A 23,440-nucleotide genomic window follows, 5' to 3' on the forward strand; every position below is an offset into this window, starting at 1 on the left:
TTGCTGTGTCCTGGCTGCTTTTCCACAGCGCTTGGAAGGTCAACTTTTGCTTTCTGGCCTCGACCATCCAGAGCCCACTGCTGACGTGACCTGGCTGTCTTGTGGGCCAGCGGGTCAGCGTCTCTGCCCTGCTCCGTGCCTGCAGGGTCTCCCTCCCTGAGGACGCCACCCTCCGGCCTGCAGAAGTTCCCGTCACCGCCCTGCCTTTTCCACGTTGTCTCTGTCCTTCGCTCCACAGCGTATCACTTCTGCTCTCATTCCTCCGTCTCTGTTCTGAAAGATCCCTCTGTGGTGTCTTCCAGGCCAATGTTCCCTTCAGCTGTAGAAAGTACGCCGCACGGTCTAAACAGCAGCCTGCGTGCAATAGGCAGGCACGTGCCAGACGAACGAGGACGTGTTCCCCGAGCCGCTGCCCCTGTGAGGAGCATCTCTGCACAGGCTGTGGCTGCTTTTTCCTGCTTCGGGCTGTTTCCTAGAGAGACTCCCGTAAGGGAAAACTCTGGACCATCTTGAGGCTTTTGATAGTCTGACAACTTGCTGTCCAAAAAGGAAGTATTAATTAAGGCCCATTTCACCGTGCTCTCGCCTAAATAAAACTGGGCACCATCTTTCCAAAACCTGTGCTTGTTCTGGTTGGTGAACAGAACACCACCTGACTCCAGGTCTGACTTCGAGCTCTGAAGCCGGGGAGGCGACACTGTGCCGCGGAAGCTTGTTCAGGAGTCTGTCTTGAAGTGGGTCCCTAGTAATCATTTCTAATCACCACCCTCTGAGGCAGACCTAGTCCCTGGCTCAGCTGCAGGCAGCAGTAGCAACATGTCTAGGAAGCAAACTCTGCGTAACACCTGCTGCCGCCGTGGCAGCCGGGCCTGCCTGGCCCGCCCTTCAGGCCGACCTGTGGGTTGCATGAGCGTCTCTGGAGGAGGAGGGGGCAAGGTTCCTCTAAGCCCCTTTGGGTCTCACAAGCATTCCCCCCTTGTGACACCTTCCGGGGACGTCAGTGACCCCAAACATCACACCTCTAGGAACAGCGACTGCCAAACATGCTTGGTAAGAATCACCTGGGAGGCTTCTGCCACACAGATTCCTGAGCCCCCCGCCGTCCACCGGCTTGTACCCCCGATCCAGGACCAAGGAGGGGGCCTCCAAGTCTGTACCATGAACAATGACCCCATGACTCCTTCTGACAAGTCTGAGGAACAATAATGCAGAAGCTTCACCTGTTGGGCCTCCCAGCCTGCCTGGGCTCCGGGTCCACCCTCCAGAAGGGACTCGCAAGCTGACACAGGACAGCTGGCCAGCTTTGTTCTGTGACCCAGGAGACCTCTCGGCACCATGCGTGTTAGCTGGACCTTTATTCTACAGAAAGAATCTGGCTTTCCTTACTTGGCACAAATTAAAGTGGTTGAAGAATTAGAATCTTAGCTCTTCCTCCCACTATCATTTCAAGTAAGCACAGGACAAAGCTTTGAAGATTTCTGCCACCACCTCTGCAAATCCCCTCAAATTCTCTCTGCGTGGATTCTGCAGACGGAAAGTTAACGAGGCAAAAAGACCAATAAAAGCCACAATCTACTCCCGACTAAAGAATTCAGATGACAACTAGCAATTAAAGTGAATGACAGCAATTAATCTCGGTAGGGCCCCTTCCAAGAACCTGTGAGCCTTCAAGGCAAACACAAGTGACTTTCTTCCACACCAAGAGGTTCCACAGCCCCAAGCTGTAACCCTCCCAGCCTCAAAGACAGGCCTGTGGGAGGGTGGACCTGGGTAGGGATCAGAGGGGTGAGGCAGGCACCCGCCCCTCCACCGCCCTCCTCAGGCACCGATGCAGAGCAGGGACCACTGGGCAAGGAGGAAATGCCCTCCTCCGTGCCGGTCGCACAGCGCGGCTCTCCCACAACCAAAGCTCGCTGCTTTTCCAAATGAGAACACGCATCCCCCTCTCCACCCCACCCAAGGATCAGGGGATCAGGGAAATGCTGGATAATCAGAGAACCCTGACACGTGAGGTCACTGGCAGCAGCAAACATTTCCGAATCAGTCACAGAGGCCGGCAAATGGTGGCCTGGCCCACCAGCCCGCTTTTATACATAAAGTTTTATATGATCACAGCCATGCCCACCCCCTTGCGTCTTGTCCACAGCTGCTTTCCCATGGCAACAGCAGGTTCGAGCCCTTGTGATGGACAATGTGACCGGCAGGGGTGGGCCTGACCCAGACCATCCCAGACACTCTGGAGACAAGGCTGCCCTGACACACTGCTGGGGGAAAGGCATGAACGCCCGCCATGGCCTCAGAGGGCAGAGTACAGACCCGCCCCGGACGCTGGAGGTTGGGGAGCCCAGCCGCAGCCACGTGGCACACCACTGGACAGGCAGCCCCCGGCGCTGCACAAAACACCATCAGATGCTTTATGTGGTCACATAATGTCCAAATATGGGACTTTCCGCTCAGAATGCTTCTGTCACCTGAGGAACATTCTAGAAACATAACCAGAGCTGTAAGCTCCGAGACCATATTAAGTATTGGGCTGGCCAAAAGTCCATTACACTTTTTCCACACAATGGCTCTAGGAGTGCTTACTTGTCTTTATCTTCATTCAACACAATTTTATTGGACTGGATTGTAACAGCCTTCATATCAGCGTGCATTTTAAAAAAAGACGTCAAAATTGTTGAATTGTTGTGCAGCCATTTTAATATGGAAGATGGAAGAAGATAGGCAACATTTTCAGCATATTGTGCTTTATTATTTCAAGAAAGGTGAAAATGCAACTGAAACACAAAACATGATTTGTGCAGCGTGTGGAGAAGGCGCTGTGACTGACTGAACATGTCAAAAGTGGTTGGTGAAGTTTCCTGGAATACTGACATTTGGGCCAAAGAATTCTCTGCTGTGGGGCCGTCATGCATTGGAAGAGGTTTGGAGCACCCCTGGCCTCTCCCCACTAGAGGACAATGTTATTAAGAGAGAGCCGACATACTCAAAGTATCCAAATCAATCAAGTTACTGGTGAAAATGGAAAATGTATCTATTTTATGGAGAAAGGTAAACAGACTTTTTGGTCAACCCAGTATTAACTTGTCAGTGTTTTTCAAACGTCCCTCCTTTCTTCCCAGGAGTAACATTGGCATAGTGTAAGGTGTAAGAAAATAAAAATGTTCAGGAATAAAAAAGCCACGTATTTTTAAAAGCTCACACTCTGTCAAGGCACCTGCGAGAACAGTTGTGTGCCTTCAAGGATCGCATGTGGATGTGAAACGGGTTTTTCTGAGGAGAACTTCATGGCACTAAGTGGCTGCTGATTCCTGAACGAGCGCAACGGGAAGCGGAATGGGGTGGAGACGGGACTGGGACCAGTGGCCTTGCCAGCTTCTCCCTGACCAGCCCACCTCTGAGGTGCCCCCCAGACAGCGCCCTGAAGGCATCTGTCCGCCCCAGAGCGCAACACTCCTGCTGGGGCGGACCCAGGGTGGCAAACGCTGCAACCCCCACCAGGCTCCCCCTTCCTCTCGGGCAGGGCTGTATGTCAGCCGGCCCTAGGCCAGGTCAGCGCCCCGCGGCGGCGCCCTCAGCAGGAGGGGCCAGAGCGTCTGTGACCCTAAGGGAAGCCCCCGCGGAAGGGAAGCCCCCGCAGGATGGAAGACCTGATCATCAGGGCTGAGCCCTCGTGCTGTACAGACGCCCTGGCTGGATGGGGGCCTGTCGTCACGGTTATGAGGGTCCCGGGAACGCTCAGGGCGAAAACGACCCCTTTCTTACGAACATGGCCAGCTGGCCTTGAACGTGGTTAAAGACGCCCACTCAGGAAGACTGTCAGCAGGACACTCAGAACGTTGGGCAGTTCCTTCTGAGTGGTGGGACTGGACAGCTTCTCTTGTTCTTTAGGGCAGAAAGAACCCCCTTTTACAACAGCGGCTTCTAACACACCACCAACTTTTACCACCCGGAATGAAACTCAAGGAGATAGAACTTAGCTCAAGTTATAAAAAATCAACAACAAAACATGAAGAAACAGAGGGAAGAGTCTGATAACGATATGTGCCTTGCTCACGAACAGGGGGGCCCGTGAAGTCCCCGGGCGCCTGGAGTAGAAGGTGGCGCAGCCTGGCCGTGGGCCGTGTGGCTGCCACACGAGGGGCCCTGCACTGGGTGATGCAGCCTGGGGCACGGCTTTCCTCGGGGTACATGGGGGGGGGGGGGCGCTTTCAGAACTGCCCTCTGCCAAAAAACGTTAATTGACACACAAGACCAAGTTTGGTTCTGAGCTCAGATAGTAGAGCTGTTCCTCCATGACCGTCCAGGGAGACAGTCCTGCCACAGGACAACTGTGTCACGTGGAACACACGGGACATGCGGCATGGCTGCCTGGTCACCGTGGCCCTCACAGGACCCCACAGACTTTACAGTCTCCGCCAGCAAGGCTCCAGTCGCTCAGAACCCCGGTCTGTGCTCGCCAACACTCCAGTTGCCATAACAACCCGAAGCTCCAGCAGGGTTCAAGCCCCCCAGTGTCCCTCCAGCAGAAAGACAGGCCACAGTCCCCAACACAAGCACCAGCTGGAGGCCGTGAGGCAGGAGGAGGGGCCAGCGGGTTAGGGCACCTTCCTTGGTGGCTGACGAACCCCCCACGTCCTTGGATGAGATGCCTGGGCAAGGACAGACAGGTAACGGGCAAGTCACTTTGCTCTGCCTTAGAAAGAAAGACTCCCGGCCGGAGCAGCGTTCGCCAGCTGACGGACAGTGGGCCCAGAACCCACGGGGCCTCGAGGGAGTGATGTGAGCTCTGGTGACCGTATTTCCCTGGTGACAGCAAGACCTAAAATTAATCACGTCCTTAAAAGGAAGATGCCGAGAAGCAGCTCTGGGACGGTCTGGACAGCAGCCCGGGGAGCGAAAGGCACAGGTTACCTTCGTGCGGGGCACGGGCGTGCGGGGTCACCCCTTCCACAGCCTCTCCTGTGAGCTGTGCCTGCAGCCGCAGGGCCCAAGGGGACAGCCCCCCGCCCCCGAGAGACTTGCTCCCAAAGCATCAGGATGTCAGGACTTCTCTGAACACACCCCCTCCCCCCCCAGCGTGGGACAAGCTGACCCCCTTCCTATTGGGTGAAGGCGAAGGGGCCAGGCAGGAACGCCTGTGTCGCACTGGCCGCTTGCTCTGCTGGAAGGAAGAGGCCACGGCTGGTACAGGGACCACTGTGGGGAATATTCTTTTCCTTTCTAAACAGCACCTCAGCTCTGGGTCTTTCCACCCAGCCCGACAGCGGCTGCGTCCCAGGCAGCTCGCGGGACATACCTTACCATATTAGGCAGTCGGGCCGAGCGGGAGCTCACAGCCTGGGATTCTACCTAAAAGGACAAGGGCTGGGAGCGATGAAAAGTCGCGGGCCCCTCCCGCAGAGAAAGGGGCTTCACAAGGTTATGTAACAAGGTTAAAACACTGCCTGAGAGCGGGAAAAGTTCAGCAAACGGCTAGAAGCCACGCCGTGAAAAGCTGGAGCAGAGGGGCACAGGGCTGCTCTTGGCCGCGGGAGAAACGTGGGGAGGAGCGGGGCGGGTCCCTGAGGCGTCGGGGGCCCCAATGGAAGACCCGCCTGCAGCAGGTGCTCCCAGGCTCGGAGCCAGCGGGGAACTTGGCTCACTCCCACCCTCCCCACCCCAGCAGCCCCTGAAAGGTGTACCTGGCGTGTCCGGGACGCCGACATGGGTCAAGGGCCCAGGACACCTGGCCTCCCCAGGTGACCCGTGCTCTGTGGGGGGACGAGTGACACAGAGGCCCACGAGTTCAGGTCAACGATGCCGTGCCCTCACCTGGACTCAGGAGCCTGCAGATTTGGTGCCTTTTTAAATGCGCTCAAGTCACTCCCGGGTCCCACCTCTCAGGGGTCACACATGCGGCAGTGGGGCCACAAGCCAAGTGGGCTTTGCCGGGCAAGCCCCAGGCTGCAGCCCCGCGTGGCTGCCCTCGTGCCCGTCCCAGCAGGGCATCACTTGACACAAGACAGACCAAAGGGCCACCTAACGGTCATGCAACAACCCCGGACAAAAAGGACGGTCGGGACCTGGAAGTACTTCACCGCCCTGGGCCTTCAGTGCTTGGTTGGAGCGTCGCCCCGGGTACACAAAAAGGCTGCGGCCCGGTGATGCGGGGCTGGCGTGTCCCTGAACCCTTAACTCGTCTGGGCCTCCATTTCCTTGACTGTGAAGTGAGGCTCCTGGCCTAAGTCATCTCTAAGTTCCCTGCACCCAGGTGGCAAGTCACTCCACTACTTTGGGTTCTTGACACTCCCTTTGGCACAAAGCAAGCTGTCTGGTCTGTGGGTTCACTGACATCTCTCCTGTTGGCCACCTGGGCCCTCTAGTGACAGATCCAGAGCTGCTACAGAGCAACAGTGGGGACCCGTGGGGAGGCAGGTGGTGAAACGCGTCGCTACGCGAGAGGCCGGCCGGCCAAAGATTTGGGGTGTGGATGAAGACCCGATGGCGTCACCTGGGCCATGCGCCTGCGCAGGTGGACAGTGCAGAAGACCAACACACTCCTGAATAGGAAAGTCACACTCCTCACGCTAGGGTTCAACTGCTTCTCCACTGGCAAGCTGAAGGCTCTTACGCACCTGATGTGAATGACCAGCCAGTGTGGCTGGAAATTCTCCTGTCAAACGTGCCGAGACGTCAAATTATAGACTCACTGCAGGCCCGCCGGCTTGTGCATTTGCCAGGGGGCGGGTTCCGACAGCCCCACGTGCTATGCTGGCTAGATCACAGTCTCTGCCTCCTAAGCACGGCTCCCTGGTGTCCCCGCCACGGGAAAGCACGATCGGTTTGTCCTCTATCGAACCCCCGAGAGCCAACGGCAGGGCTCCCGCATAACCCTGTCTGCCCCGAGTGCTGGTCACACTCTTACAGTAGGAGCACTGAGGACCATGTGAACTTCAGCGAGATCGACGAACAGGGTCGGTCTTCCCCTCCCTCTGAAGACGCAGTACTTGACACAACCTGGTGACGTTCCCCAGAGGAGAAAGGAGAGACGAGCCCTCCCATCGAGCTGGAGGTGGAGGCACAGGAGACCGGACACCAGTCCCGGGTGTGGGCAACAGGCCACGCGGCTCCAAGGAAGCCCCATCCCTGCACCCGCCCGCAGCCCAGCTCTGCTCCTCCATTAACATGGCGTGCAGGAGCTGGCCCGTGAGGGACACGCCGCACTGGCTGGTCACTTACCCATGATTCTTTCACCTCTTCAGAGCCATCGGCCTCATCTTCCTGAAAGGGAAGGAGGAGGGAAGACAGGAGGGTCACAGAGGCGCTGGACGGCAGCAGGGTCCACCGGCGATGAGCACCCGGGCACATCACCCGGCCTGGGCTGACTAACCCCCTCCATCACAGCGTCGACGGCACCCGGCCGGGGGGTGGGGGCTGATGACTCCTCTCTGTCAACAGTTGACACGGTCCTGCCACCGTGGAGCATCGACCTGGAGCCCAGCTCTGACTGTCACCTCGTGTCTCACTGCCGGCTCACCGATGTTTGAAACGTCAGTGATGGGGCACAGCGAGAGGGCAGAGCCCGAGGGGACCCCCAGCACTGGGCCCGCGTGCGGCCCATGAGCACAGGTGCACCTGCCTCTGCCGCAGCCTCTTGGGACTGGCCCTTCCCTCCCCTCCTTCTCCTCCAGAGAGCAGAGCTGAGTTGGAAAGCCCATGACACCCTTCCTAGCGTGCCCGGAGTCCTTACTTCCCACCGGGGCCAGTGCGGAACCTGTGCTGTGTGCACACCTCCAGGGACTGCAAGGAAAGGCCGCTGGAACAAGATGCTGTGTGCAGCGGTTTCTGCACAGCGCCTACTCTGTGCCCGGGGCCGCTCCTAGCACCAAGCGCCCAGGGACATCCGGACGAGCCCCACGCTAGGTCCTCTTCCTCTCCCCCGACTGGATCTGCCTGATAACCTGCCCCTCTGTGTGTGAGCTCGGCGTGGGGGCGGCGGCCAGGCCCTGTGGCGGGTGCTGGCGTAACCGTCCACTTACATCCTTGGTCCTGAAGCTGACACCCGTGCCTCTCCGCCGCTCCCTGAGCCGCCTCCTCTCACGGACAGACAGCCCACCGGGGGACGCGTCGTCCTCACCTGCTTCTTCACTCTCTGGTCAGAGGGAAAGCGAGGCGTGAGCGCCGGGAGCCGGGGGCGCGCGCACAGGGAGGGCCGTGTTTCTGGAGGCGCCACGCACCATCTTTGTCAACTTCCTTTGTCTCTGAACGCTCTGAGTCGGGAGCTGATGGGCTGCCTGCCTGCAGCCGGTAGGAGCTAGTGTAGACGGAGGGTCCTGACGTGGACGGGGACACGGCTGTCGTGGGCTTGTCTGGCTGAGCTGCGCCCCTCAGGCGACGATAAGCAGGCTGGAGAAAACCCACAGGATGAGAGGTCAGAGGTCAAGTCCAACAAGAGGACACACTCAGCAGGTCTGCTGAGAAGGGGCCTTTTCTACAGCAAGAGGGTGACCAGTAGCAGGTGTTCAACACACAGCCATTGAGCTGAGCTCAACTTGGCGAATGAGCCAGAGGAGCCGCTTCCGGGCGCCCACCGGGGACAACCAGGAGAACGACCCTGCATGGGCCAAGGGCAGCAGGCAGCGCTGACCTCGGAGAGAAGTGCCTTTGATTTTGGAATAAAAATAGGAAGGACGATGAGTTTTTGGGATGAAGCACGGAAAGGTCTCCGCAGGGAAAGAGACAGCGTGGGAGCCGGCTGAGAGCAGAGACCAGTGCTGAGCCTGCTGCGGCTGCCTGCGTCCCCTGCCTGCCCAGCTGCGCGCACATCCCGGGCCTCAGAGCAAGGGCCGGACCACAGCCTTGCTTCACCAGAGGTGCAGAGAGAGGGGAATTTCACTGCATCTGGAGACCGCGTACTCTTTTCTTTATAAATTATGAAGACAGAAGCAATAAAACACAGTCAGCTTCAGAGCCAGCTGCAGTGTTGCTCAAACTCGCCTCGCCACTGACCGGCTGTGTGACTGCGGGCAAGTAGCCTCACTTCTCTGAGCCTCAGCGTCCTCAGGCGGACAGTGGGGTCCTGCCTCTCAGGGGGCTGTGAGGAGCCAGTGAGATGCATGGCAGCTGCTGGGAACGGGGCCTGGGAGTGAGGACGTAACAAACGGCAGCCACTCCAGGAGCCGACGTGCCGCGGGTTCAGCACGGTGGCCATGCATGCAGTGTCCCGGGGCCACGTAACACCATCAGACCGGCCGTCTGGCTGGGAGGGCCAGGCTGGGGCTGTCACTGCAGAGGTCATGGCTGTGCAGGGGCCGCCTCAGGAAGCCAGGACTCGTCCGCCCTGGATGCCGCCCCGCACGGCAACCACTGAGCCCACGGCTGCCAGCCCCACGGCCACACCCATGTGCCAGGGGCTGGGGCTGGCAGCCGTGGGGCCCGTGTGCCCGTGTCCAGATCCCTGTTTAACACGTCTCAGTGCATGAAGAGCTGGGCGAGCTACTCCACTCTCTAGGGCTCAGCTTCCTCAGTCAAGAGTGGGAATAATACCTACCTCAGATGGTCATTTTAAGAATCAGACAAATCGGCAGACATGCAATAGTTACTGTAATGCCTAGTATAAACTTAACAGTCAATGCTCACGTTTCCATCTGCATTCTGTTTTACTATAACCTCTCTTTAGAACAGACCTTTACTCTTTAGCAAGTTTCATCAGGTTAAACCAAGTTCATGAAACCCACGGTGGTGATCACATCACAATGTGCCCATACATCAAATGACCACGCATGCAGCTGAACTAACACAGCATCACATGTCGTACTTCCACACTCCTGGAGAATGCCAGGCACTGCCAGGGGACAGAGACCAATCCCGACTCCCTGGGAACCCCTCCAGTCACATGGGTCTGCCGCGTAGACAGTGTGCACAGGGTCCTGAGAGCGGCCGCGGAGCAGCCGCCCCTCATGCCACGTGTCAGGAGAGGACCCCCCCCCCCCACACCCAGCATAGCGTGCACAGCAGGCGCGAGCTCACCTCCTCCTGCAGACCCGGGCCTGAGGGCTGGTGTCCCTCCCTGGCGTCCTCTGTGGGGACTGTGGTGGTCTCAGGCTCCTCGGCTCGGCCCTCTAGCCCCTCAGTGCTCACGGGCTTCTGGCCAGGCTGGTCCTGAGCCTGCCGCACGACCTGCGACTGGTTGAAGGTCCTCTCTGCCTCCTGCAGGTCCGTGAGCGTCACTCCCTGGCGGAGGGTGTGGCACGCATGTCAGGAAGGTTCTGCCTGGCCACGGCACTGGCAGGCCAGTCCCCCAAGACCTCACACATCCAACTCCACGTGGGGCTCCCGCATCGAGGCCACCTCGTGCCACACCGTGTACAGAGCCCCGGCCCGGCCCCGGCTCACTGCTCCACCTCCCAGCCTGGGTTCCAGGAAACAGGCCGGCGCCGGCCCGTGGGCGTCCTCCTTCCCGACCAGCTGCGGTGTCCTCATGGGAGGCACCTACCCTCTGAAGCCCCCCTGCTGCCAACAGCTCTGAAACAGCAGGTGCCCAGACAGCCACCTCACTCAGAGCGCAGAACCAAAGAGGCGCGGGTGCAGGGCCTGGTTAGAGCCGCCCCGCGGCCCCCACACTGGCTTCCCGCCACCGTCACTGCCAGGCAGCGGCAGGGGTCAGAGCGGGTCCGACAGCTTGGGTGCCCGCTCGCTCCTGGGGGGGGGGGTACTCGTTGCACAGCTCACGCCCCCTTTTCTGGTTTCTCACTAACTTACGCACTTGTTCCCTTTAAGCCCAAGAGGAGTCCCACGCCCGTCAGCAACCCGTTCCAGCCCCTCAGCGCTCAAGGCTCCTCCGCTCTCAGTTTCGTGGGATTCGCCCCCCTTTAGCCCCGTGTTTTCTTAGGTTCGTCCCATCTCAGCACCATTGGGGTCAGAGCCTGGCTCCTTCTCAGCCAGATGACAGCGCTATGTGGGTGCCGATACAACACTCTGTCTACCGTCACAGTGAGGGGTCTGGGGCTTGTCAGGGGGCATGGAGGGACAGAAGGACATAGAAGGAGGCCGCACTCACCTGTGTTGACCTCCGGGTCTGCCGAGCCTGCCTGGAGCGCGCCTTCCGCAAGGACTCGGCCTCCTCATCTCGGACGGGAGTCAGGTATGACCTGCAGGGCAGGAGGCAGTAAGGCTCTGCCCACCCGCCCGCCCTTGGGCGGCCACCGCCCCCAGCAACGGTGGGAAAGTCGAACCACGAAACAGCACTGAGTCCTGGGATAAGCTCAGCTCGTGTTCACGAAAGAAAACGGCCTGTAACAACTTCTAACAATGACTTGGCCAGGTCTGGAAATTAAGATTATGCACATTGCGAAGAGTTTTCTCCTTGTCTACTGTCTGTAAGAATTTGTGTAACATTGAGTTTTTTCCCTCCGATGGTCTTCACACATCGGGAAGCAGTCAGCAATGTCACCACAGTGGCAGATACAAGTTTTCCAAAATTCTAATTTTTGCTTGAAATTTCAAACTTTATCATTGGTAACAAGTCCTTGAAGTGACAGCTCACCTTGTCCAAGAAAATGTCTGCGGAACACCCAGGGGTGAGTGACTGTGACTGACTGCAGGGGGGATGCCCCCACACCAGTAGCTCCCCACTTCCTGGGGCCCGGCAGACGCGTGCAGGGCAGTACTGAACATGGTCCACTCAGTATCACTGCACGTCTTTCTCCGTTCTCCACCCTTTTCTCGTCGGCTTTCCTTTGGGCACCTGCTACTGTCTGGTCGGTCGAGTGCTCACAGATCCTGCCCGGAGCCGGCCCACCACGGCGCTGCTCAGTCCCGGCCCCCATTCTCGTCCTCGCACTACCACTCGGTTCCTTTAAATGCAGCTTCCGTTGCAGTTCTCACCACGGCTCCTGTGTTCTGGAGCACACTGGCCTGCTGGAGCACAGTGAGTCCTCTGGGCTCGGCACGCCCCCACTGCCAGGGCGGGGGTGCAGCCCCCACAGCAACTGCTCCATGGAGGTTAACTTGGGGACGAAGGACAGGCTGGGCACGCGTTAACAGCCTCCCACCGAGGTCTGAATTCCCTTGAAAACATTCTCCTCCAAGACTCCTAGGGCTGAGTAAAGTAGAACCACTTTAAGCAGGAGAATAAGAGGAACAGCCAGGATTTCCTCATCTGGACCCCCTTCAGGGAAAAGGCTGGAAACGGCCTGAAGGAGGGGTGCCGGGTCACACAGGGCGGGGACCAGGCACGGGGAGTGTTTCCTGTAGCTTTCAGGACGTGTGCCCATTTGTTACAGGGCGTCGAACAGCCTTGTAAGACAGTCCCGGACTTGGTCCCACGTGTCAGAATGAACAGTAAAGGCATCTCAGAGGCCAAGATGAACTTCTCTGGCCTCAACCGGGAAGCGTTTGCAGAGGGCTGTGGGGGGAGGGGGGGAGAACACAGGCCGGCGGCTGGGACCTCATGAGGTGGAGTCACGCGTCCACAGACAGAGAGGGTGTGATTGCTCCTGCTGCGCAGGTGGTCACTCAGGCCTGAGGGGACATTCAAACACGCGGCACCACAGTGCCCTTGCGACGGGGCTTTACAGAGAAAACCAGGAGCTCCTGGTAAAGGGTCCTGCATCTGACAGGTCCCAGGAGCTGCCGTCATCAACGTGACCTGGGATGGGTGGTTTTCACCTTTCCCAGTCACCGCTCCGTGTTGAGGTGTCCTGGGCAGAGCACTCACGATGGCCATTCAGGGGCTCCTTGCTGCTGCCCCCCAAGAATGGGAGGACCGCCTGGGCCACGGCGGAGAGCGCCCGGAGGGCTGTGCGGTCCTGCTCTGGATGAGCTACTGTGCGACCGCTGGGGGGTCACTTGATCTCTTAGGACCTAGGTTTCCTCACTCACGATGCTGGGGGTTAAGGGCCCATCCAGTCTGCACCACAGCGAACCCACGTTTACACAGCTTCTGGACACATGGGCTCGAAGTCTCCCCATGGCAGCGCGCCCTCACCCCATTCTGTGGGCCACTCCTCAGGGAAGGGCCACTAAAGGCTGCGTGACACCTGCCATTCGGCATGAGGCCACTGTCACATGTGGCCACCGAGCACTTAAGGTGGCCGGTGGGACAGAGGAACTTGATTTTAAGTTTTCTTTCATTTTTAATCAATTTAAGTCCAAAGAGCTACCCACATGGCTGCTGGCCCCGCACTGGGCAGCACAGTGCAGAAGTCCCGGGAGTCCACTTACGAGACCCGAGCGGGAGCTGGCTCCCTCACAAACCACAGGGCAGGCAGCCCGGCAGCTGCGCCGAAAAGCCACCGCTGAGGTTTCCTCCTCACAGATAGAGCCACCGCCGCCTCCTCTGCTCCTTGGGGCACCAGGAGGCAACCCTGCACTTCCGCAGGCGTGTGGGGCCGTGCTGGCGCCCATCTCAGAGACACGGTCAGGCCAGCACAAAGGAGCTGCTGTCCCGCGGCCCAGCCGCCCTCTGTCCCCCGACAACGGCAGCTCCGCGCACACAGAGCGCACCTCCTGGCACAGGTGAGGAGCTGGGAGACGTGTGGCAGCCGACGGCCAGGAAGGTACAGCCTTGGCTCCGGCTCCCTGGAAACTGGAGACTCGCTGCAGCCGTCTGGCCAGGGCCGAGAGGCTGCCACGGGGCAGGAGGCAGAAGCCCGGGCTCAGCAGGGTCAGTGCTGGTACCAGTTGCCCAGATACCAGTGATCCGATGCCCTTTCCATCCCTGTCTGGGCAATACCCCTCGTTGGGGGGCCGCGGGCGGGAGGAAGACGAGCAGACGCAGCCTACACCTGGAGGTGCTCCGTCTGCCCTCGGGCGACCCTCCTGGCTGCCCCATCCCTGCAGGCAGCAAACCCTGCCTCTGGCTGAAGGACACATGTCAACAGTGGCAGATCAAAGAGACATGTCACAGGCTGATGCAGGGACCACTTCCAGGTCTGGCTGCTGTGGGATCCAGAGGGAGGGGGGTCAGGGCAGCCCGGCTCAGCGCCCTAAGCGGACGGCAGCCCAGGAAGAGGCCTGGCTCATGTGTCACGGGTCAGGACAGGAGCTGGCTTTGCAGCTCAGGACAAGGGCAGTCCACGCTAAGGTGCTGCGTGGCCTCTACTTCAATACTGACACCAGAGCTGATGTTTAAGCAAGGGACCAAAGCTGCAAGTCCACTAACGAGAACAACCTTTAAGGAAAAGGATTTCCCTCTGCTAAGCTGGTATCTTCTGCTTTGCACCTTGTGCTGTTGCCCTCCCGTGAAGGAGTGCCGAGGACAACCCCCCTGAGACGCCCAGCACCGCTGGGACACCTGCCCCCTGCACTTGAACCCCTCACCTGGACGGGCGGCGGGCTCAGCAAGGGCAGCCCCGCGGACGGCCCTGCACTGCCACCTGGTGGGCACGGTGGGCAGCGCCATGAGGAACCATTGCACTAACCTTTACCCAACGCCTGCCACGTGTTAGGCTCTGCGGTGGGAGGAACCCCAACAAATAAGCACCCCAAGAGGCTCCCAGTGGCATGTTGGTTGATGCGCCATGCTGTCACGAGGACAGAGGGCGTCCCGGGTCAGCCTGCACGCGGGGCAGGGCTGTGTTCATCTGCAGACTAGAGGGGTGCGCAGAGACCACGCCCAGGTTTCCCGTCTGGTGCGCAGCGCTGCAGACACTGACGGCAGCACCAGGACGCGCCCGCGGCGCTGCAACGCCTGCACCTGACTTGGCTTGTTTGAACGTCGCCTGGAAACTTGTCCTCCGCGCATCCAAGATCAGACAGGAAGTGGCCCCTCTCCACACAGGGACACGCGCACATCCCCTGGGACCGGCCTGAGGGGCGGCTGCACCCACTCCCGGCACACGCGCCTCCGCCCTGGGAACTCCCTGCTCACCGGCCAGCCCAGGAATCAGCTGTCCCTGTCCTCTGTCCTCCGACAGCGGCTTCCCTGTGACTGCCCTAAGCATCCCCAACTGCTCTTACTTAACATGCGTGTCGTGTAAAATAAAGACATAATGCAACCACACCTGCATGCTGCCCCCCCAGTGTTTCCTCCTAAGAGAGAAGCAGGCTCCTGCTCCTTGTCCTTCTTGTCCTCTATTATCACCCTGAGCCATGGCTGGGGCCTCTGGCCAGGGCACATGCTCATGCTCACCAGGTGAAGACACACCGAGAAGTCCCTGCTGGCTGTTCTGACCGGTGGCCTTGGTCTCACGCGCCCTGCCCCCTCCATGACCCGCACCCAAACCAGTTTCCCAAAGGACCTCCAGGAGGGACGAGGACTGAGCAGAAAGAGCCCCTCGACACTGAAGCTTCGAGCAGAGGCATTCACCTGCCGCTGCAGCACCTGCACGGTGTGGCAGGCAGTTCGCTCGGCTCAGCGTGGCCCCAGGAGGCCCAGGCTGTTTCAGTGCCTCCACCGGAGCACAAAGACCAACTTCCTGCACCTCAGGCGCGTGTGACACCAGGAGCAGCAGGGATGGCCACTGGCCCAGCCAGCCACTCCGGCTGGAGGTCAAGCTGCCAGGCATACCTGGCAGCACACCTACGCAGCAGCCCAGTGTCCCAAACCAGGCAGCCACGCGGGCTGTCCTTCCCCAGTACACACCGGAGCTCATGTGACAGGACTGTTACGCGTGACTGTCTCGTTTCAACGTGGGAAAACCAACTGGGAGAAGAGATGGGGCTGAACGAGGGCACAGGATTTCGGCCCCTCCAGTGTCACTAATACTCACAGCTCTAAAAAAAGAACCTTATCAGAAGGAGATTAACCGTAAAAGCCCGCGGATAAGGACCCTGCATAGCAGGTGTCAGGTGACCGCTGGCTCCACTCAGAAGCGCTGGGGCTCGGGGACAGAACCGCAGAGGCTCCGTGGCACGTGTCCCACAGGGAGGAGACACTTTCAGGCCCCCACTCCCGAATGTGAACTGGTCTGCTGAGGAACTGTGTGACAAAGGCCACTGTCTGGGGAAACGGAGTTTGTGCCGCAACAGCCGCGTTCAGCAAAGGAAACACAGGACCTCAGGCCTCGCTGCAGAAGCTGAGCCAACCTCGCCCAGGTCTCCGCCCCGCCATCCCTCCACCCTGCACTGGGACAGGACTCAGCGGTCTTCCAGATGCCCGTAGTCATGCATTAGTCAACATAGCTGATGATGACGTTTCCTTCACCCTGAAAGAGCCCCAAGTGAACAAGAGCCACAGCCACCTCCTGGTTCAGGGCACAGGCCGGCAGCCGCGCTGTCACTGGCTCGCTATCAACCTGACACCATGTGGCAGCCTTGGCTCTCACAGGCCTTCCATCTCCCTTCCTCACCCAGTGCAGCCTGATGGCAGGGTCTTCTAAACTCAGGTGAGCACATTTCGTTCCAGTGACACGGAAGTCAGTGACCGTATTCGTGCAGGTGCAGGAAGGACAATGGCAACTTGGTGACTTGAGATGTCAGCATGTGGAAAACGTTCCCCGAGAACCGGCACCTGGGCTGTGCGGCGTGGGGGGCCAGGTCACAAGACAATAGCCCAGCCTCATGCCCGGCAGGAACCCCAAGACCAATCTACCCCAGTCACAGGGGTGCCCAGACCACTGCAGGCTGGGAGCACCGCACCCCTTCCCGGTGGGTGTCTGTGCTCTGCAGGGAGACCAGGCAAGCGCAGCAGGGCTGCCGCCTTTTAGGGAAGGAGAGAAGACGCTTGTTTTGCAACAAAAGCCGACAGAGATGGGAGGAACCATTTCTGGAGTCCTTCATGAGTTAACAACTGCCTGTCTTGAGCTTGCAAACAGACAGATGAGTCAGATGACTTTTAAAAACCATGACTCAGAGTTTAATTGCTCAGTTTAAGTTTCTAAGCTTCCAACGATGAGGCCAAGTTAATTTGTGGACAGCGTCACTAGAGCAGGAATAACCCCCTGGCTCAGGAAGACCCCCAGGGACTCAGCCAGGACTGATCGTATTCTGACCCAGCAAAGGGGAGCTGCACATGGACTGTTTGGGGAAAGAAAATCCACTAAGCTTCTTGTGCAGAAAAAGTTGTTAGCCATTTCTATAAAGGAAAGAAAGCGCACCCATGAAAAGGAAGGCGTAAGATTCAGGGCTGGGGCTGGGCGAGTGGAGAAAGACAGCGGAGAAGCAGCGGGAGATCAGAGGCCGACTCTCTTAGCCGCTGATATTAGCCACAGGAGCTGTTTACACTTTGTTGCTAAGGAAAACGTGGAGCTCTGGAAACCGAGCCCAACCCCCACTGCGTGCTGGCCTGGGAGGCCACAGCCAGCCCCTCTCCGTCAGCCGGCCCCGTGGGTCTTGGGAGCCACGCGGGCAGTATGTGGCGGTCTGAGTGCCTGGAGCTGGAGACCGCCACACGCTGGGCTACAGCTTCAGAGCGTCGGGCCCGAACCCGGGCCTTCGTTCCGAATCTCCGAGAGGGGAGGACGTGTGATCTCCGTGGGGGTGGGGGGGTTGGTGACCATGGTGTGGCAAGGGGCCGGTCTCGCCACACTCTCAGGCCTCAGCATCTGCCCAGAACAGAGGGGCCTAACTCCTGCTCCTTCCATTGTGTAACGAGAACGCTTTTGCGTACGCTGGGGCTTTTCAGGATAAAAAACAGGAACTTTGTAAATCCAAGATTGTGCCCTTCCTAAGAGAGGTAACTGTTTTAGATGCCCCGCCTCTGGCTTATGCGGCAAAACCTTCCCTAACCTACAATCCCGCAGACCTCAAGTGTCAGCTCTTGTTTACGCCTCAGAACTGACGGCCATCTCCACAGACTCACATCACAAGACAGCTGTCGCAGGGTTAATGTTTCTCAAGCTCTTCTGCACCCCTCCATTATGATGGTGCCACTTTATCATTCTGGAGCTTCGGAAGATGCAGAGAATAGAACAAACTGCTGTTAGCAGTCCCATCTATCAGGAGGAGTCCCCGCGTATCCTTTGCATCTGGCTCCGTCCATTTAACTACACAGTGTAGTTAACATCCTGAGTAAGGGACAGGGTGTGGAGCAAAGTCTGGCTGTTGGCCCTCTCAGAACACACGTTCTCAGAGAGGAAGGTAGCTGGGCAGGGTCCACGTGCTCCAATTGCCCTGCAGCTCATCCTGAGAGGACGTGTCCGCGTGCTGAGTTTGGCGGGCCCGCTTTAAGGACCTGTTGGCTTCAATGGTCACTAACTGCTGCCAAGTAGACCTGGGAACGCAGTACTGCTCCATCCCACCATGGAGTCCCAGCGCTGCCACTGGGAGCCGATGACATGTGGCAGCTTCCGGGGGAGAATTCACGCCCAGCAGGCTCTCTTAGCAGGAAAATTTCGCTGTTTTCAAAACGCGATTTTTTTTTCTTTCAGCTCATGTTTGTCTACAGGGAGAAACTAAATGGCTTTAATTCTATAACAGCGTAAATGATACGCTGTACTCGATGAACGCGTTCCGCAGCTGCCGCGCCCCGGGGTCTGCCCAGCTGGAGCACAGGCTCTGCAATTCCCCACGCACGCCTGCGGCAGCCTCGTCTTCGTGTCTGTGAAGAAGACACCAAAACCACTCCTCGGACACAGAAACACGGAGAATGCGGTGAAGTCTCCCATCTGCACCCCGCTTTCCTGGTGGGCTCTGAGTACTCTGCTTAACCTCATTTAACCAACTGGCACAAACTCCTCTGGGCACAGAAGCTCTTGTTCTTCATCTAAATCCGCATCACATGAGCTCATGGGCACTGAGCTTGCCCCTTGAGTTTCCCGCCTCCTGGTGTGAGCTCCGGTCCCTTCCTCTGCCCCACTGCTCAGCCTAATTGAGAAGGGGGAGTCGGGGGCACAGCTGAGGTCTGGAATTTCTTTCCAGAACAAAAATGTTCTTCAACCAACCGTGGTGAGGGCTGCACATACGTGTGAACACACTGCAAACCACTGGGCCACACACTGACACGAGCCGTCACAGGGGCTGTGCATTACATCTCTACGAAGCTGCTCAAGCAGTTCTTCCAGCTGCTCCTGACGGACGTGGCCGTGGGACGGACTACGTGGTCCCCATGCCTCCGCCTTTTGTCCCCTGCAGGCAGTGTCCAGTTTCCTTTCCACCCGGGTATCTTTTCAGCACTTTCTGCCCAGATGCTTGTCCCGTCTCTTCACCTGGTGTCAATTTGAGCACCGCAGTCTCAGGACACTGTCCCCTGGTTCCCAGGAGAGGGCGGGTTCTCCCTGCCACACTGTCCCATGGCCTTGGCAGGGTCACACCACCAGCGTGACGATCTGATGTTTGCTCTGTGTCCCTGGGTCTGTCTCTGCTGCACTGTCCGGTGGGTCACGTGCTCAGCCGTGCAGGCGAGGGCCAGTGCCCACCAGGTGACTGAGCCCACAGCTCTTCACGGCACGTCATGTCTACCCTAGTGTTACCTAAAGACGACTGTTTATCACCCAGCAAAACCCAACTCCTCCTGGTTACCCTGTGGCCTCCCTGCCTGACAGACCACGTTCACAGTAGAACACATCATTGCCTGGATGGAATCCCCTCCGTGTGCCGCCCCGCTGGGGGACGTGTCCCGGTGCAGCGTGCAGGCGCAGCAGGCGCTCCGTGGACCCTTGTGGCCAGAGGAAAACATCTCCAACACAACCTAAATCCACGGCAGGTGCTCCCTTTTGGATCGCAGGTCACAAAATTCCCAGGAGACAGTAAGTGTCCCCTGAGGTTTCTCTAAGTAGCAAGCGGTTCAAGCAGCTAAGCAACGACGCAGTTGATGGGGCCCGTGCAGCCCGCTCTTCAGGGGCTGTGATCTGAGCAAATGTAACCCGTTCCACTCGTTCATCGCAGAGGGACTTTGTTCTAGCTGATGAAAGACTGCTTTTAGCTTCTCGGTGTAATCTAAGTCATATCTGAGCTGGTGAACACATCAGCGGGAAGTGCCTAAGACTGATGGTAAGATTTCCCAGCTGGAAGCCAACGAAAGATCACAGGCGTCAGCTCTACAATCTGTGAGCCCCGAAGTGGAATTTCTTCAATTTTTGTGTAAAGAAATGAGAAAAAGAGAGTTTTTTCCAACTCAACAACTCCCTCCCATTTCTCTTCATCATGTGTGTTTAGAGCTGTCTTTATGATAAAGATCTAAAAACTTAGACGCGTCATATCTTGTAGGTAAGATCCTCTGACTTATTATGCATAAACACACACTCACAAGATAAAATCTGCCTCTGGACATTCAGAACCCAATGACATCAAACTGCGATCCGCCTCCTCGTCTTGTCTGAAGGAAGGGTGACCGCAGCCGCGCTCTTCAGCGGGCCTGATGCTCCCAAGCGGACCGCCTTCTGCTCCGTCCGGAGGCAGAGGCAGCCTGTTCTCCACCACGTCTCCCGCGGTCTTTGAACCCATCACTGAAGAGTGCCGCTCAGCCTCCACCTGGCCTCTCCTGTGTCCACCTCCCTCCGGATTAGAGCCACCAGAGTCACTCTAACGTGCTGCATGAAGTCACGGCCCTGCTAGCGAGTCAGCACCACCTTCACCTTTCCCAGCACTCTTCCCAAACTAATCCGACCTCCATATCCCCACTTGATTTCTCTGAGCCTTTTATTTCTCTGCTGCCAGCCATCGTGGACGACCCAGGGCACCCCAGACAGCCCTTCTCTGTGTCCAGGTCTCCACCACAAAGTAGGGTGCACTCCTGACAATCACCTCATCAGATGCACAGAGAGGACAGCCTGTTTCCACTACAGAAGAGTCATCTCTACTAAGCAATCAGAAATCACTGAGATCGCCACCAAAAACTGCCCCAAGGCAAAACCCAAGACCCGAACTTTAACATAAAGATCTGCTGTCATGACCGATTAGGGAAAGGGCTTCATACCCGTGCCCCCCCCCCCCCCCAGAGCCCCCCAGTGAAGCCAGCACCTAACACACCTCCGTCTGTCCCTGGCTCCCACGGAGGAGTCCGTGCCAGGCGTGGACAGCAGGGTGGCCGCTGAGCCCCCGTTGGCAGTGCTCGGCGGGGGGCGGTTGGTGATCACACACAGCGGGGTGCTGGGAGAGACTGTGTCTGTCTTCTCCGCGGTGGCGTCAGCCGGGGACTTGTGAGGAATCCTGAAATCAGAAAGGACACAGTAGAGAGGATGTTCAGGCACGTACCCCAGAAGCCCAGAGACAGAGGGTTTGAGGCAGGCTGAGCTAGAGACCCTTCTCGCTCAGATTTTGTTAGTTGGTTTTCTAGATTCTGAGCTCTTAAATCTTAGAAGAGTGTGATTACACATTCCGCCTGACATCCTCTGCCCGAGTAGTGATGTTTTGTGAAAATGTCTTTTTTGTTTGAGATTAAAATTAAAAAAAAAAAAAAAAAATTAGCTGAGGCACCAGGCAGGCAGGGACACAAGCCAGAGGGCTTTACTGCTCCTCAGCACCACCTGGTCGGCACCCATGCCCCCAGGCGGGCCGCCCCACGCGTGAAAGTGACACTGGAGTCACGTATGCGTCTCCCCCACCTGCCCGAGTCCGTGGCAGTGAGGCTGTGGCTATCCTTAGCCTGGATGGTGACTGTCCCCTTGGCCCGCAGAGACACCTGGTCGACTGCAAGCCCGTGATGGCCAGCCCCCCGCCCCCAGCTCAGCGGCCGGGCTCTCCGTTAGCCAAACGCCTGGCGGTCCACGTTCGCGACTCACGTGGAGTCAGCACAGAACTAACCAGGCTGCGCATGAAGCCGTAGCCACAGCTTCCCAGCAGCAGGGCCTGTGACCATCTGTAGTTACTTGCACAGAAACAAGGCCTTGGTTCCTCAGCAGAGCGGGGCTGAGCACAGGCTCTCTCCGCCCAGACAGTGCTCACCGCCCAGGAGGCAGCGTGTTGCTGGGCAACGGGCCCCAGGCCGGCTCCCACCGCGGTGGGACAAGCAAAGGACATCACGATCCTAAAGAGCTGAGTTTTCCACCTCCTCACAAGGACCAGGATTGCTCATAAGGAGCTATACGCCCACTTTCAAATAATCTCATTATTAGAATAAGCTTGAAATCATAAGATCCTGAAAGTCTAAACGTGGCTCTTAGACAGAAACATAACAACAGAACAGCTTTCAAGTGGGTCAGAAGAACACAAGGCAAAACTTTGTGTTCACTTTTTAATTTAAAATATTAGGCAAATGATTCCGGACTTCAAAATGTCTATAGGAAGTACTAATAAAATTAGCCAGAAACAAAGCAATAAAAAATTACACTTGTCAAAACCTTACCAGATTCTTCTTAGGTTAATAACATGTTTTGGTCTGTCTGCGTTTAGGATTTTATCTTAATAAATTATGGAACACGACTTTCGCCTTTACTTTATAATTTTATAAAGAGTGTTAAGAAAAGCTCTGGAGTGAGAATCAGGCTTTGGGGTGATTTGGAGCTAAATTTCAGCCAAGTTAGTCTCTCTGACTGTCATCTGTAAAGTGGGGACAATGGGCCCTGGCTGGTGTGGCTCCACCGGCTGGAGCATTGTCCTGGGGACCGAAAGGCCATGGCTCTGGTCCCCAGGCAGGGTGTGTACAGGAAGGCCACTGGTCAATGTTTCTCTCTCTTATTGTTGTTTCTTTCTCTCTCCCCATCTTTCCCTCTCATTGAAAGCAACAAAAAAAATGTCCTCGGGTAAGAATGAATAAATATATTTATGTAAAATAAAATGGGGATAATGGCACCTTAAAATGCAGGGGTCTCGTGATGATTCAATAAAGTAATGTGTGCAGAACTCTTAGCATAAGGCCCCGAATTAACAGCTCAGTGGAAGCCAAACAGAGCAACAGACAGGACACCGGGGCTGCCAGCCCCGCCTCGGTCTCCGCTTCCTCATCCACAGAAGGAGAAGGGCATGCCACACGTGGCAGGGCTCTCTGTGAGACCAAAACGACATGTGTGCCTGAGGAAGCTAGCCCCTACCCACACGCATGCTCTTTTCTTCCTTACTAACAGAGCCCATATACTATTGAGGGCAGCAATGTATTTGGTTAAAAATCCACATTTTTCCAAAGTCTCCCTGGCTGACAGAGGTAGCGAGGGACCCAGAAGAAGAAAATGAGTGTTTTGGGAAAACTCTCAGTGCAGAGGCACCTTCTTTGCACAGTCCCATGACGGCTGGAGTGCTGGCAGCTATTTTGGACCATGAGGCAGCCAATGGAAATGGAAGTCATGGTCTAAGGACTGTAACATGAAAAAAGGAACCCGGATCCTCTAATGACTTTGGAGCTGTGCACCAGCCCTGCTTATTTCTGGACTTTTTTAAGTAAAGGAAAAGGGAAAAAAACCCACCTTTGTCACACCTAAGCCATTACTACTTGGATTTCCTGATCTGTGTGAGCAGAGAGTGCCTGTGTCATTTCTGTGCAGTGCCTGACCCAGCGCCCTCCCCAGGCCCGTTCTTAACAGCCAATCAGGTAACTGAGTTTCACTCTCTCCCTCGACGGGGTAAGTCACATGCCTGTGCAAATGCATTATTAGGATGGCCCTATAAACTTCTCCGGCATTACACAGGGCTGTTATAGATAGTC

The 23,440-nt window shown here is 57.3% G+C and overlaps 1 protein-coding gene across 2 annotated transcripts in view; it reads right to left on the bottom strand.

Annotated features, from left to right (window-relative positions):
- The window catches only part of PPP1R12B (protein phosphatase 1 regulatory subunit 12B), a 75,824-nt gene that overhangs the window by 25,385 nt on the left and 26,999 nt on the right, over positions 1 to 23,440 (bottom strand). Inside the window, exons 14-19 of one of the 2 annotated variants that reach the window (XM_090263203.1) lie at positions 20,833 to 21,019; positions 11,042 to 11,132; positions 10,012 to 10,215; positions 8,220 to 8,388; positions 8,022 to 8,134; positions 7,222 to 7,263 (exon numbers count right to left, since the gene is read on the bottom strand). In XM_090263203.1, the coding sequence (XP_090119329.1) occupies positions 7,222 to 7,263; positions 8,022 to 8,134; positions 8,220 to 8,388; positions 10,012 to 10,215; positions 11,042 to 11,132; positions 20,833 to 21,019 (806 nt within the window). The remainder of the gene's footprint in view (positions 1 to 7,221; positions 7,264 to 8,021; positions 8,135 to 8,219; positions 8,389 to 10,011; positions 10,216 to 11,041; positions 11,133 to 20,832; positions 21,020 to 23,440) is intronic. The other variant, XM_090263204.1, reaches the window with a different exon arrangement.

The sequence above is a fragment of the Furipterus horrens genome, unplaced genomic scaffold (genome assembly GCF_987537825.1).
Source record: "Furipterus horrens unplaced genomic scaffold, mFurHor1.1.pri manual_scaffold_15, whole genome shotgun sequence".
Taxonomy (NCBI): domain Eukaryota; kingdom Metazoa; phylum Chordata; class Mammalia; order Chiroptera; family Furipteridae; genus Furipterus; species Furipterus horrens.